General features: G+C 38.2%; 1 protein-coding gene across 1 annotated transcript in view; it reads left to right on the top strand.

Annotated features, from left to right (window-relative positions):
* LOC144436445 (multiple PDZ domain protein-like) overlaps positions 1-14,788 on the top strand; it is a 330,925-nt gene extending 316,137 nt beyond the window's left edge. The window contains exon 35 of the mRNA XM_078125244.1: positions 14,432-14,788. Within this exon, the coding sequence (XP_077981370.1) occupies positions 14,432-14,702 (271 nt within the window). The 3' untranslated portion in view covers positions 14,703-14,788. The remainder of the gene's footprint in view (positions 1-14,431) is intronic.
* Positions 14,789-16,943: the final 2,155 nt, after the last annotated feature.

Here is a 16,943-nt window from a genome sequence, read left to right as displayed (position 1 = left end):
TTTGTACTGGTAGGCCTGTATTGATATAGGTTTGTTAGTTTGTACTGATAGGTTTCTATTGGTAGGTTTGTAGGTTTGTACTGGTAGGTTTGTACTGGTAGATTTGTACTGGTAGGTTTGTAGGTTTGTACTGGTAGGTTTGTACTGGTAGGTTTGTACTGGTTGGTTTGTACTGATAGGTTGGTAGGTTTGTACTGGTAGGTTTATACTGGTAGGTTTGTACTGGTAAGTTTGTAGGTTTGTACTGGTAGGTTTGTAGGTTTGTACTGGTAGGTTTGTAGGTTTGTACTGGTAGGTTTGTAGGTTTGTACTGGTAGGTTTGTACTGGTAGGTTTGTAGGTTTGTACTGGTAGGTTTGTAGGTTTGTACTGATAGGTTTGTAGGTTTGTACTGATAGGTTTGTAGGTTTGTACTGGTAGGTTTGTAGGTTTGTACTGGTAGGTTTGTAGGTTTGTACTGGTAGGTTTGTATTGTAGGTTTGTACTGGTAGGTTTGTAGGTTTGTACTGGTAGGTTTGTACTGGTAGGTTTGTAGGTTTGTACTGATAGGTTTGTAGGTTTGTACTGATAGGTTTGTAGGTTTGTACTGGTAGGTTTGTAGGTTTGTACTGGTAGGTTTGTACTGGTAGGTTTGTACTGTAGGTTTGTAGGTTTGTACTGGTAGGTTTGTAGGTTTGTACTGGTAGGTTTGTACTGGTAGGTTTGTACTGGTAGGTTTGTAGGTTTGTACTGATAGGTTTGTAGGTTTGTACTGGTAGGTTTGTACTGGTAGGTTTGTACTGGTAGGTATGTACTGTAGGTTTGTAGGTTTGTACTGGTAGGTTTGTACTGTAGGTTGGTAGGTTTGTACTGGTAGGTTTCTATTGGTAGGTTTGTAGGTTTGTACTGGTAGATTTGTACTGGTAGGTTTGTACTGGTAGGTTTGTTAGTTTGTACTAGCACTGGTAGGTTTGTACTGGTAGGTTTGTTAGTTTGTACTAGCACTGGTAGGTTTGTACTGGTAGGTGTGTACTGTAGGTTTGTAGGTTTATACTGGTAGGTTTGTACTGATGGTTTGGTAGATTTGTAGTGGGGTAGGTTTGCAGGTTTGTACTGGTAGGTTTGTAGTGGTAGGTTTGTAGTGGTAGGTTTGTACCGGTAGGTTTGTACTGATAGGTTTGTACTGGTAAGTTTGTAGGTTTGTACTGGTAGGTTTGTAGTGGTAGGTTTGGACTGACAGGTTTGTACTGTAGGTTTGTTAGTTTGTACTGGTAGGTTTCTATTGGCAGGTTTGTAGGTTTGTACTGGTAGATTTGTACTGGTAGGTTTGTACTGATATGTTGGTACTGGTATGTTTGTACTGATAGGTTTGTACTGTAGGTTTGTAGGTTTGTACTGGTAGATTTGTACTGGTAGGTTTGTACTGATATGTTGGTACTGGTATGTTTGTACTGATAGGTTTGTACTGTAGGTTTGTAGGTTTGTACTGGTAGATTTGTACTGGTAGGTTTGTACTGATATGTTGGTACTGGTATGTTTGTACTGATAGGTTTGTACTGGTAGGTTTGTACTGGTAGGTTTGTACTGATAGGTTTGTACTGTAGGTTTGTTAGTTTGTACTGGTAGGTTTCTATTGGCAGGTTTGTAGGTTTGTACTGGTAGATTTGTACTGGTAGGTTTGTACTGGTAGGTTTGTAGGTTTGTACTGGTAGGTTTGTAGGTTTGTACTGGTAGGTTTGTACTGTAGGTTTGTACTGGTAGGTTTGTAGGTTTGTACTGGTAGATTTGTACTGGTAGGTTTGTACTGATATGTTGGTACTGGTATGTTTGTAGGTTTGTACTGATAGGTTTGCACTGGTAGGTTTGTACTGGTAGGCTTGTATTGATATAGGTTTGTTAGTTTGTACTGGTAGGTTTGTAGGTTTGTACTGGTAGGTTTGTACTGGTAGGTTTGTAGGTTTGTACTGGTAGATTTGTACTGGTAGGTTTGTACTGGTAGGTTTGTTAGTTTGTACTAGCACTGGTAGGTTTGTACTGGTAGGTTTGTTAGTTTGTACTAGCACTGGTAGGTTTGTACTGGTAGGTGTGTACTGTAGGTTTGTAGGTTTATACTGGTAGGTTTGTACTGATGGGTTGGTAGATTTGTAGTGGGGTAGGTTTGCAGGTTTGTACTGGTAGGTTTGTAGTGGTAGGTTTGTAGTGGTAGGTTTGTACTGATAGGTTTGTACTGATAGGTTTGTACTGGTAGGTTTGTAGGTTTGTACTGATAGGTTTGTACTGATAGGTTTGTAGTGGTAGGTTTGTACTGGTTGGTTTGTAAGTTTGTGCTGGTTGGTCTGTACTGGTAGGTTTGTACTGTAGGTTTGTAGGTTTTTTTTGTACTGATAGGTTTGTATTGGTAGGTTTGTACTGATAGGTTGGTAGGTTTGTACTGGTAAGTTTGTAGGTTTGTACTGGTAGGTTTGTAGTGGTAGGTTTGGACTGACAGGTTTGTACTGTAGGTTTGTTAGTTTGTACTGGTAGGTTTCTATTGGCAGGTTTGTAGGTTTGTACTGGTAGATTTGTACTGGTAGGTTTGTACTGATATGTTGGTACTGGTATGTTTGTACTGATAGGTTTGTACTGTAGGTTTGTAGGTTTGTACTGGTAGATTTGTACTGGTAGGTTTGTACTGATATGTTGGTACTGGTATGTTTGTACTGATAGGTTTGTACTGTAGGTTTGTAGGTTTGTACTGGTAGATTTGTACTGGTAGGTTTGTACTGATATGTTGGTACTGGTATGTTTGTACTGATAGGTTTGTACTGGTAAGTTTGTAGGTTTGTACTGGTAGGTTTGTACTGGTAGGTTTGTACTGATAGGTTTGTACTGTAGGTTTGTTAGTTTGTACTGGTAGGTTTCTATTGGCAGGTTTGTAGGTTTGTACTGGTAGATTTGTACTGGTAGGTTTGTACTGGTAGGTTTGTAGGTTTGTACTGGTAGGTTTGTAGGTTTGTACTGGTAGGTTTGTACTGTAGGTTTGTACTGGTAGGTTTGTAGGTTTGTACTGGTAGATTTGTACTGGTAGGTTTGTACTGGTAAGTTTGTAGGTTTGTACTGGTAGGTTTGTACTGGTAGGTTTGTACTGATAGGTTTGTACTGTAGGTTTGTTAGTTTGTACTGGTAGGTTTCTATTGGCAGGTTTGTAGGTTTGTACTGGTAGATTTGTACTGGTAGGTTTGTACTGGTAGGTTTGTAGGTTTGTACTGGTAGGTTTGTAGGTTTGTACTGGTAGGTTTGTACTGTAGGTTTGTACTGGTAGGTTTGTAGGTTTGTACTGGTAGATTTGTACTGGTAGGTTTGTACTGATATGTTGGTACTGGTATGTTTGTAGGTTTGTACTGATAGGTTTGCACTGGTAGGTTTGTACTGGTAGGCTTGTATTGATATAGGTTTGTTAGTTTGTACTGGTAGGTTTGTAGGTTTGTACTGGTAGGTTTGTACTGGTAGGTTTGTAGGTTTGTACTGGTAGATTTGTACTGGTAGGTTTGTACTGGTAGGTTTGTTAGTTTGTACTAGCACTGGTAGGTTTGTACTGGTAGGTTTGTTAGTTTGTACTAGCACTGGTAGGTTTGTACTGGTAGGTGTGTACTGTAGGTTTGTAGGTTTATACTGGTAGGTTTGTACTGATGGGTTGGTAGATTTGTAGTGGGGTAGGTTTGCAGGTTTGTACTGGTAGGTTTGTAGTGGTAGGTTTGTAGTGGTAGGTTTGTACTGATAGGTTTGTACTGATAGGTTTGTACTGGTAGGTTTGTAGGTTTGTACTGATAGGTTTGTACTGATAGGTTTGTAGTGGTAGGTTTGTACTGGTTGGTTTGTAAGTTTGTGCTGGTTGGTCTGTACTGGTAGGTTTGTACTGTAGGTTTGTAGGTTTTTTTTGTACTGATAGGTTTGTATTGGTAGGTTTGTACTGATAGGTTGGTAGGTTTGTACTGGTAAGTTTGTAGGTTTGTACTGGTAGGTTTGTAGTGGTAGGTTTGGACTGACAGGTTTGTACTGTAGGTTTGTTAGTTTGTACTGGTAGGTTTCTATTGGCAGGTTTGTAGGTTTGTACTGGTAGATTTGTACTGGTAGGTTTGTACTGATATGTTGGTACTGGTATGTTTGTACTGATAGGTTTGTACTGTAGGTTTGTAGGTTTGTACTGGTAGATTTGTACTGGTAGGTTTGTACTGATATGTTGGTACTGGTATGTTTGTACTGATAGGTTTGTACTGTAGGTTTGTAGGTTTGTACTGGTAGATTTGTACTGGTAGGTTTGTACTGATATGTTGGTACTGGTATGTTTGTACTGATAGGTTTGTACTGGTAAGTTTGTAGGTTTGTACTGGTAGGTTTGTACTGGTAGGTTTGTACTGATAGGTTTGTACTGTAGGTTTGTTAGTTTGTACTGGTAGGTTTCTATTGGCAGGTTTGTAGGTTTGTACTGGTAGATTTGTACTGGTAGGTTTGTACTGGTAGGTTTGTAGGTTTGTACTGGTAGGTTTGTAGGTTTGTACTGGTAGGTTTGTACTGTAGGTTTGTACTGGTAGGTTTGTAGGTTTGTACTGGTAGATTTGTACTGGTAGGTTTGTACTGATATGTTGGTACTGGTATGTTTGTAGGTTTGTACTGATAGGTTTGCACTGGTAGGTTTGTACTGGTAGGCTTGTATTGATATAGGTTTGTTAGTTTGTACTGGTAGGTTTGTAGGTTTGTACTGGTAGATTTGTACTGGTAGGTTGGTAGGTTTGTACTGGTAAGTTTGTATTGGCAGGTTTGTACTGGTAGGTTTGTAGGTTTGTACTGGTAGGTTGGTAGGTTTGTACTGGTAGGTATGTACTGTAGGTTGGTAGGTTTGTATTGTTAGGTTTGTACTGGTAGGCCTGTATTGATATAGGTTTGTTAGTTTGTACTGATAGGTTTCTATTGGTAGGTTTGTAGGTTTGTACTGGTAGGTTTGTACTGGTAGATTTGTACTGGTAGGTTTGTAGGTTTGTACTGGTAGGTTTGTACTGGTAGGTTTGTACTGGTTGGTTTGTACTGGTTGGTTTGTAGGTTTGTAGTGGTTGGTTTGTACTGATACATTTGTACTGGTAGGTTTGTACTGATAGGTTGGTAGGTTTGTACTGGTAGGTTTATACTGGTAGGTTTGTACTGGTAAGTTTGTAGGTTTGTACTGGTAGGTTTGTACTGATAGTGATGTACTGTAGGTTGGTAGGTTTGTACTGGTAGGTTTCTATTGGTATGTTTGTAGGTTTGTACTGGTACGTTTGTACTGGTAGGTTTGTTTGTTTGTACTAGCACTGGTAGGTTTGTTCTGGTAGGTTTGTACTGTAGGTTTGTAGGGTTGTAGGTGTAGGTTTGTAGTGGTAGGTTTATACTGGTAGGTTTGTACTGATGGGTTGGTTGATTTGTAGTGGTAGGTTTGCAGGTTTGTACTGGTAGGTTTGTAGTGGTAGGTTTGTACCGGTAGGTTTGTACTGGTAGGTTTGTAGGTTTGTACTGGTAGGTTTGTACTGGTAGGTTTGTAGTGGTAGTTTTGTACTAGTAGGTTTATACTGGTAGGTTTGTACTGGTAGGTTTGTAGGTTTGTACTGATAGGTTTGTACTGATAGGTTTGTACTGATAGGTTTGTAGTGGTAGGTTTGTACTGGTTGGTTTGTACTGGTAGGTTTGTAGGTTTGTACTGGTAGGTTTGTATTGGTTGGTCTGTACTGGTAGGTTTGTACTGTAGGTTTGTACTGGTAGGTTTGTAGGTTTGTAGTGGTAGGTTTGTACTGGTAGGTTTGTACTGATATGTTGGTACTGGTATGTTTGTAGGTTTGTACTGATAGGTTTGCACTGGTAGGTTTGTACTGGTAGGCTTGTATTGATATAGGTTTGTTAGTTTGTACTGGTAGGTTTGTAGGTTTGTACTGGTAGGTTTGTACTGGTAGGTTTGTACTGGTAGGTTGGTAGGTTTGTACTGGTAAGTTTGTATTGGCAGGTTTGTACTGGTAGGTTTGTAGGTTTGTACTGGTAGGTTGGTAGGTTTGTACTGGTAGGTATGTACTGTAGGTTGGTAGGTTTGTACTGTTAGGTTTGTACTGGTAGGCCTGTATTGATATAGGTTTGTTAGTTTGTACTGATAGGTTTCTATTGGTAGGTTTGTAGGTTTGTACTGGTAGGTTTGTACTGGTAGATTTGTACTGGTAGGTTTGTAGGTTTGTACAGGTAGGTTTGTACTGGTAGGTTTGTACTGGTTGGTTTGTACTGGTTGGTTTGTAGGTTTGTAGTGGTTGGTTTGTACTGATACATTTGTACTGGTAGGTTTGTACTGATAGGTTGGTAGGTTTGTACTGGTAGGTTTATACTGGTAGGTTTGTACTGGTAAGTTTGTAGGTTTGTACTGGTAGGTTTGTACTGATAGGTATGTACTGTAGGTTGGTAGGTTTGTACTGGTAGGTTTCTATTGGTATGTTTGTATGTTTGTACTGGTACGTTTGTACTGGTAGGTTTGTTTGTTTGTACTAGCGCTGGTAGGTTTGTTCTGGTAGGTTTGTACTGTAGGTTTGTAGGGTTGTAGGTGTAGGTTTGTAGTGGTAGGTTTATACTGGTAGGTTTGTACTGATGGGTTGGTTGATTTGTAGTGGTAGGTTTGCAGGTTTGTACTGGTAGGTTTGTAGTGGTAGGTTTGTACTGGTAGGTTTGTAGGTTTGTACTGGTAGGTTTGTACTGGTAGGTTTGTAGTGGTAGTTTTGTACTAGTAGGTTTATACTGGTAGGTTTGTACTGGTAGGTTTGTACTGATAGGTTTGTAGTGGTAGGTTTGTACTGGTTGGTTTGTACTGGTAGGTTTGTAGGTTAGTACTGGTAGGTTTGTAGGTTTGTACTGTAGGTTTGTACTGGTAGGTTTGTAGGTTTGTAGTGGTAGGTTTGTACTGATAGGTTTGTATTGGTAGGTTTGTACTGATAGGTTGGTAGGTTTGTACTGGTAAGTTTGTAGGTTTGTACTGGTAGGTTTGTAGTGGTAGGTTTGTACTGACAGGTTTGTAGTGGTAGGTTTGTACTGGCAGGTTTGTTGGTTTGTACTGGTAGGTTTGTATGTTTGTACTGGTAGGTTTATACTGGTATGTTTGTGCTGGTAGGTTTGTACTGTAGGTTTGTTAGTTTGTACTGGTAGGTTTCTATTGGTAGGTTTGTAGGTTTGTACTGGTAGATTTGTACTGGTAGGTTTGTACTGGTAGGTTTGTACTGATATGTTGGTACTGGTATGTTTGTAGGTTTGTACTGATAGGTTTGCACTGGTAGGTTTGTACTGGTAGGCTTGTATTGATATAGGTTTGTAGGTTTGTACTGGTACGTTTGTACTGGTAGGTTTGTAGGTTTGTACTGGTAGGTTGGTAGGTTTGTACTGGTAGGTATGTACTGGTAGATTTGTACTGGTAGGTTTGTAGGTTTGTACTGGTAGGTTTGTACTGGTTGGTTTGTACTGGTAGGTTTGTACTGGCAGGTTTGTACTGGTAGATTTGTACTGGTAGGTTTGTACTGATGGGTTTGTACTGATAGGTTTGTAGTCGTAGGTTTGTACTGGTAGGTTTGTAGGTTTGTACTGATAGGTTTGTACTGGTAGGTTTGTACTGGTACGTTTGTAGGTTTGTACTGGTACGTTTGTACTGGTAGGTTTGTACTGGTTGGTTTGTACTGATACGTTTGTACTGGTAGGTTGTACTGATAGGTTTGTACTGGTAGGTTTATACTGGTAGGTTTGTACTGGTAGGTTTGTTAGTTTGTACTAGCGCTGGTAGGTTTGTACTGATAGGTTTGTACTGGTAGGTTTGTACTGATAGGGTTGTACTGGTAGGTTTATACTGGTAGGTTTGTACTGGTACGTTTATACTGGTAGGTTGTACTGATAGGTTTGTACTGGTAGGTTTGTACTGGTAGGTTGTACTGGTACGTTTGTACTGGTAGGTTGTACTGATAGGTTTGTACTGGTAGGTTTATACTGGTTGGGTTTTCCTGGTAGGTTTGTACTGGTAGGTTTGTACTGGTTGGTTTATCCTGGTAGGTTTGTCCTGGTAGGTTTGTACTGATAGGTTTGTACAGATAGGTTTGTACAGATAGGTTTATCCTGACAGGTTTGTCCTGGTAGGTTTGTCCTGGTAGGTTTGTAGGTTTGTAGTGGTAGGTTTGTACTGGCAGGTTTGTAGGTTTGTACTGGTAGGATTGTCCTGGTAGGTTTGTACTGGCAGGTTTGTAGGTTTGTACTGGTAGGTTTGTCCTGGTAGGACCTAGGTTTGTACTGGTAGGTTTGTAGTGGTAGGATTGTCCTGGTAGGTTTGTACTGGCAGGTTTGTAGGTTTGTACTGGTAGGTTTGTACTGGTAGGTTTGTACTGGTAGGTTTGTACTGACAGGTTTGTACTGACAGGTTTGTTGGTTTGTACTGGTAGGTTTGTACTGGTAGGTTTATACTGGTAGGTTTGTTCTGGTAGGTTTGTACTGGTAGGTTTGTACTGGTAGGTTTGTAGTGGTAGGTTTGTACCATAGGTTTGTAGGTTTGTACTGGTTGGTTTGTACTGGTAGGTTTGTACTGGTTGGTTTGTACTGGTAGGTTTGTACTGATAGGTTTGTACTGGTAGCTTTGTAGGTTTGTACTGGCAGGTTTGAACACACAGACAATAATAATACTTGTACAATGCAACATACCAGTACAGTGACCAATACACAGACAATAACAATACTTGTACAATACAATACAATGCAATACAATACAATACAATACAATACAATACAATACTATACAATACAACCTACTAGTACAGTAACAATACTTGTACAATGCAACCTACCTGTACAGTAAGCCTTGCGCAGACAATAATAATACTTGTACAATGCAACATACCAGTACAGTAACTCTTACACAGACAATAACAATACTTGTACAATACAATACAATACAATACAATACAATACAATACAATACAATACAATACAATACAACCTACTTTTACAGTAACAATACTTGTACAATGCAACCTACCTGTACAGTAACTGTTACACAGACAATAACAATACAATACAATACAATACAATACAATGCAACCCACCAGTACAATAGCAATACGTGTACAATACAATACAATGCAACCTACCTGTACAGTAACTCTTACAGACAATAGCATTTTGTGTACAATACAATACAATACAATACAATACAATACAATACAATACAATGCAACCGACCTGTACAATAACAATACTTGTACAATGCAACCTACCAGTACAGTAACTCTTACACAGACAGTAACAATACTTGTACAATACAATACAATACAATACAATACAATAGAATACAATACAATACAATATAATACAATACAATACAATACAATACAATACAATACAATACAATACAATACTTGCACAATGCACCCTACCTGTACAGTAGCTCTTACACAGACAGTAACAATACAATACAATACAATACAATACAATGCAATCCACCAGTACAATAACAATAATTGTACAATGCAACCCTACCAGTACAGTAACCCTTACACAGACAATAACAATACTTGTACAATGTAACCCTACCAGTACTCTCTCTTTCAATTACACATGCTATAACAGTATGTTTTACAGTGCAACCAATAAGTATGCAGTCCCTCTTCCAAGGGCAAGTTCAGTTAACATTACTGTAATCTTGTACAGTGCATTGTGTAACTAGTAAAATGCATGTCTTTTATATAGATCTTTATATATACATTGTACTTTGTTTATTTCAATATGTGACATGATATTACTGAACCATTATAATATTTGTCTCCCATTGGGGGACTACTACAATGGGCTCTATCCATCTGTACATTCATCTGTCTGTCTGTCTGTCTGTCTGTTTGTCTGTCTGTCTGTCTGTCTGTCTGCTCATCATCCATCTGTCCGTCCACAATATGTCGTTACTTTGATATGTTATATGCCTGGTACGAAGGAACATATCATAAGACATATGCACAGCACTTTGTTTTGCAACACATGCAAATATGACTGAATGACATCCATATTTCAAAACTTGGTATTTACTGTAGAATTCAAAAACTGTAATACACAGCCACCAATCAAGAGGTTCAGTAGTACTATAGGTATGGTGTGTGTGTGTGTGTGTGTGTGTGTGTGTGTGTGTGTGTGTGTGTGTGGACAACTTAAACTCCAACCCCCTAACCAATTGTTTTGGTATTTGGTGGGGAGATTACTTGTGGTTGGCAATTGTTCAAAATGATTGCATCACAGATGTATGATTTGGGTCAAAAAATCTCATTTTTGGTTTTTAGCAAAAAACCAACATATTATAAACCCAAAAACTACTTAGCAGATCGGTCTGAAATTTGGTTGGAACATTTTCAAAGTCTAACTTAATGCAAATTTGGACTAAATATACTTTTTGGTCAAAAATCTGGAATTCCAAAACTATTGAGCAGAGTGGGTTGAAATTGATGGGGATGCATCTGGGGATGTGTATAGAGGTATATTCACAACATGATGATTCCGTGGGTGATATGCAAAGTAGGTCTATTAAGCAGCTCAATTTGGGTCAAAAACTGATAAGGTTCAGTAGTGCTATAGGCACAGCAAAGTGTCTGCCTGTCTGTCTGTCTGTCTGTGTGTGTGTAAACAACTTAAAGTCAAAAACTGCTGGACCGATTGCTTTGATATTTGGTGGTCATGTTACTTCTGGTTTCTAGTTGGGAAATTGTTCAAATAAAAATGATTGCATAAGAGATGTGGGTTTTGGGTCAAAAAATGAGAGTTTTGGTCAAAAAACTTAAACTCCAGAACTACTGGGCAGATTGGCATGAAATTTCGTGGGAACATTCTTAGGAAATTAACATTTGTTCATGACATGATGATTCCCTCAGTAATATGCAAATTAGGGCTACCTATCATTCCAAAAGTACTCAGCAGATTAGGCTGAAATTTAATGGGGATGCATCTGTGGGTGTATAGATGAAGAAATATTAAGCATATAATGATCTCGTCAATAATATGCAAATTAGGTGGACAAATGTGAATTTTGGTCAAAAATTTATATCTCAAAAAGTACACGGTCAATGAGACTGAAATTTGGTGAGATGTTTATAGATGTGTTATTCTGCAGATTTTCTTCAAAATGTTTTGACACAATTGGCCCTAGCAACCATGACTATGCCCTTAGCAAGAACCAAATGGCAGTATATTTTGGTCAAATAACAACATCATCTGGTAGGCAAGTGGGTAAACATTCAAAAAATGTATGCAAATATCCCTAGCAACCATGACCACGCCCATAGAAACAGCCAAACAGTTGTATATTTCATGATAACAGGGATTAATAGACAATTGAATAAACATTCAAAAAATATATTTAAATTTTCCTAGCAACAAGGCCACGCCCATAGCTATACTCAAATGATCACATATAATGTGAAGGTAACAGGAATTGAAAGACAAATGAATAAACATTCAAAAAAATGTATGCAAATGTACCTAGCAACAAGACCATGACAATAGCAACAGCCAAATGACCACGTTTATTTCAAAGATAACAAGAGGATTAATAGACAAATGAATAAACATTTTAAAATGTATGCAAATGTACCTAGCAACAAGACCACGCCCATAGCAACAGCCAAATGACCACATTTATTGCTAAGATGATATCAGGAATTCATACACAAGTGAACAAAAACATTCAAAAATGTTTGCAAGTATATCTAGCAACATGACCACGCCCATAGCAACAGCCAAATGATCTCGTATATCGCAAAGATAGCAACATGGTTCGATAGTCATTCAGCAAATGAACACCTATTGTTAGCATGGACTAGCATATGGATAAACGTTTTTAAAAACTACAGTTGTGCTACAACACCATTGGTGATATTTTTAGTCCCCGCGGACGAAGTCCGGAACGGGGACTTATGGATTGGGTTCCGTCTGTCCGTGCGTCCGTCCGTCCGTCTGTCCGTCCGCAGCCGTTTCTTGGAGATGCCTGGACCGATTTTTTTCAAACTTGGTACAGGGGCAACATGCTATGGCATACATATGCACGTCAATTTGTTTTATGATACGATCCAATATGGCCGCCTAGCAACCATTTTGTTTGCAAATTTTCCCTGTCTAAAGCCATAACTCAGACATGCTTTAACAGATCTCATTCAAAGTTGGCATTAGGACAGTGTTCTATGACATACATGTGCACATTCATTGTTGTCATGATACGATCCAATATGGCCGCCTAGCAGCCATTTTGTTCATGAATTTTCATGTCCAAAGCCATAACTCAGACATGCTTGAACAGATCTCATTCAAAGTTGGTATTAGGACAGTGTTCTATGACAAACATGTGCATATCCATTTTCATTGTGATACGATCCAATATGTCTGCCTGGTAGCCATTTAATTTTGTTTGCGAATTTTCATGTCCAAAGCCATAACTCAGACATGCTTGAACAGATCTCATTCAAAGTTGGCATTAGGACAGTGTTCTATGACATACATGTGCATATCCATTTTCGTCGTGATACGATCCAATATGGCTGCCTGGCAGCCATTTTGTTTGTGAATTTTCCATGTCCAAAGCCATAACTCAGACATGCTTAAACAGATCTCATTCAAAGTTGGTATTAGGACAGCGTTCTATGACATACATGTGCATATCCATTTTTGTCGTGATACGATCCAATATGGCTGCCTGGCAGCCATTTTGTTTGTGAATTTTCCATGTCCAACTCATAACTCAGACTCCATTTTCATCGTGATATGATCCCCCATACCCAACCAATCCTTTATTGTTGGAGGCATATTCCATGTCCAACAAGCACCCACAACATATCTAAGTCTGTTTGTTTTAGGTTCACAAATGTTGTTGCGTGATCAGAGTAGTGATAATTCCTTAAAACCCAATTATAGCGGGGACTATGTCATTCTCAATGACTTGTTGGTAATAAGGGTATATCTGAAGAATGCAAACTTAAATTTGGTACATGCATTGATGATAACAAAGCATATGTGTTTACTATAGTTTTTGATGCAGTTTTCAGCACAACTGAACTTCTTTAATAATATATAGGCATGGCAAGGTACCTGTGATTTTGGTTAAAAAACTATTATTTTTGGTCAAAAAACTTAAACTCAAAAAACTACTGGTCAGATCAGTCTGAAATGTGGTGGGAACATTGTTTGGGGTGTTTAGGTTGAGAATTGGTCACAACATGATGATGCCATATGCAAATTAGGTGTAACCAGATTTAAACTGAATGCCTCCTGTAAGGGCCTACACACATTGTTAGAATGCATATTTCTAAACTATGCAAATTATTCATTTAAACTGTAATCTACATCAGCAAACATTATAGGACATATATGCTTAGTTATGGTTAACGTATGCACTTAATTACATGTATATTGAAATTGAAGTATGCATTTTTTATATATAGCCAAATTACCAAAAGTCATTAATTATGCAAATTATTGATACAAAAGCTTTATGCTAAATCAACAACCTTTATAGGACATATGTGCTTGTTATGGTTAACATGTGAAACAAATTCTTTGTGTTCCAAAGATATAGCATAATTACTCAAAACCATTAATTATGCAAATAACTTATTAATATTCATTGGATGTTTACCAAAATCTAATCAGTTCTTGCATATGGAAGATGTGAAGTGAATTTCATTATAATTGAGCCAGCCGTTTTTAAGTAGTGATAAGAAAATGATCACACACACACACACACACACACACACACAGATGGACAGACAGGCACACAGACAGATATCGCCATTTCAATACCTCTCCTTACGAGAGGTAAAAATGTGCCTTTTTAATTCTAAAAATATGGAGCAGATTGAACTGAAATGTGGGTGGAACCTTCTTCATGGCGTTTAGATTAAGAATTGTTGAAGATATAATGATCCAATCAATAATATGCAAATTAGGGCTAAAAATGTGTCTTTTTGTCAAAAATCTATAATTCAAAAACCACTGAGCAGATTGCGCCGACATTTAATGGGGTTGCATCAGGGGAGGTGTATTCCCAACATAATGATCCCATTGGGGATATGCATTTTGAATTTTGGTTTAAAACTTATATCTCATCATCTTATGATCGCAATGATTTGCATAATTGCATGATTTTTATATTTATGCAATTCAGCTTTAAATGTCGTGTAGTTTGGTAACATTATCATAGCTATAGTCATGATAGCTATAGTTTTGCATTCTGACACTAATTTGTGACAATGTGTGTTGGAACAAAAATCTAAAGTTTTGACCTTACGGAAGGCATTCAGTTTACAGCCGGTCATACTGGTGCTAGATATAATTTTATAAGGCAATAAACAGGTTTCCCAATAGTTGTACTTTTTCAAAGTTATTGTTTTTTTCATATTCCATTTTTATTGTTTCAACAGGGACATGAATATAAAAACAGTTGAGTTAGTTCGGGGACCAGACGGTCTTGGGTTTAGTATTGTTGGTGGCTATGGTAGTCCTCATGGAGATCTACCAATATATGTCAAAACTGTCTTTACCAAAGGTGCTGCTTCAGAGAGTGGACAACTGAAACGTGGGGACCAAATCTTAGCTGTAAATGGAGAGACTTTAGAGGATGCTACACATGACCATGCAGTGTCTTTACTGAAGAGATGTAAAGGAAAAGTAGTACTCACCATTTTAACATAGATATGTCATCATACAATATTGACCTTTGAACTTATCATTGCTGTCTGCTGCAGATCATTGTCATATATTATATATTAGTCTTATGACATGCCTTGTTTTTATCATGTGATCTGTATATTTCAATTTTGATTGAATATTTAATGCTGTATTTGACAGACCATGTTATTCTGCTGAAGAGAATATAGTCAGTCATCTGTTTCTATGGCAATGAAATCTTTATTTAATCATTCAATAATGTATAAGTTAATGTCCATCTGAAAACACCAGATGGCTAAAAACCCTACTACATAATCTCAATAGGTAAGACTTGATCAGATTCCATGCTGATTTTGTCTTTATTACAATATGAAAGCAATATTTCAAACTTGTCAACATATGTTGCACTCATTTATAAATACTGTACCCATTGTTCCAAATGATGTAGACTAGCTGTCGCTTGTAGTTGTACCCATTGTTCCAAATGATGTAGACTAGCTGTCGCTTGTAGTTGTACCCATTGTTCCAAATGATGTAGACTAGCTATCACTTGTAGTTGTACCCATTGTTCCAAATGATGTAGACTAGCTATCACTTGTAGTTGTACCCATTGTTCCAAATGATGTAGACTAGCTGTCGCTTGTAGTTGTACCCATTGTTCCAAATGATGTAGACTAGCTGTCGCTTGTAATTGTACCCATTGTTCCAAATGATGTAGACTAGCTGTCGCTTGTAGTTGTACCCATTGTTCCAAATGATGTAGACTAGCTATCACTTGTAGTTGTACCCATTGTTCCAAATGATGTAGACTAGCTATCACTTGTAGTTGTACCCATTGTTCCAAATGATGTAGACTAGCTGTCGCTTGTAGTTGTACCCATTGTTCCAAATGATGTAGACTAGCTGTCGCTTGTAGTTGTACCCATTGTTCCAAATGATGTAGACTAGCTGTCGCTTGTAGTTGTACCCATTGTTCCAAATGATGTAGACTAGCTGTCGCTTGTAGTTGTACCCATTGTTCCAAATGATGTAGACTAGCTATCACTTGTAGTTGTACCCATTGTTCCAAATGATGTAGACTAGCTATCACTTGTAGTTGTACCCATTGTTCCAAATGATGTAGACTAGCTGTCGCTTGTAGTTGTACCCATTGTTCCAAATGATGTAGACTAGCTGTCGCTTGTAGTTGTACCCATTGTTCCAAATGATGTAGACTAGCTATCACTTGTAGTTGTACCCATTGTTCCAAATGATGTAGACTAGCTGTCGCTTGTAGTTGTACCCATTGTTCCAAATGATGTAGACTAGCTATCACTTGTAATTGTACCCATTGTTCCAAATGATGTAGACTAGCTGTCGCTTGTAGTTGTACCCATTGTTCCAAATGATGTAGACTAGCTGTCGCTTGTAGTTGTACCCATTGTTCCAAATGATGTAGACTAGCTATCACTTGTAGTTGTACCCATTGTTCCAAATGATGTAGACTAGCTGTCGCTTGTAGTTGTACCCATTGTTCCAAATGATGTAGACTAGCTATCACTTGTAGTTGTACCCATTGTTCCAAATGATGTAGACTAGCTATCACTTGTAGTTGTACCCATTGTTCCAAATGATGTAGACTAGCTATCACTTGTAGTTGTACCCATTGTTCCAAATGATGTAGACTAGCTGTCGCTTGTAGTTGTACCCATTGTTCCAAATGATGTAGACTAGCTATCACTTGTAGTTGTACCCATTGTTCCAAATACTGTAGACTAGCTATCACTTGTAGTTGTACCCATTGTTCCAAATGATGTAGACTAGCTGTCGCTTGTAGTTGTACCCATTGTTCCAAATGATGTAGACTAGCTATCACTTGTAGTTGTACCCATTGTTCCAAATGATGTAGACTAGCTATCACTTGTAGTTGTACCCATTGTTCCAAATGATGTAGACTAGCTGTCGCTTGTAGTTGTACCCATTGTTCCAAATGATGTAGACTAGCTATCACTTGTAGTTGTACCCATTGTTCCAAATGATGTAGACTAGCTGTCGCTTGTAGTTGTACCCATTGTTCCAAATGATGTAGACTAGCTGTCGCTTGTAGTTGTACCCATTGTTCCAAATGATGTAGACTAGCTGTCGCTTGTAGTTGTACCCATTGTTCCAAATGATGTAGACTAGCTATCACTTGTAGTTGTACCCATTGTTCCCATCCATGGCCAGAAGTTAGATATTTTGCACGAAATACATTTTTTACATTTAAATCATGCACGTTTTACATTT

The sequence above is a fragment of the Glandiceps talaboti genome, chromosome 6 (assembly GCF_964340395.1).
Source record: "Glandiceps talaboti chromosome 6, keGlaTala1.1, whole genome shotgun sequence".
Lineage (NCBI taxonomy): Eukaryota > Metazoa > Hemichordata > Enteropneusta > Spengelidae > Glandiceps > Glandiceps talaboti.
This window is presented reverse-complemented; position numbering and strand designations above follow the sequence as displayed.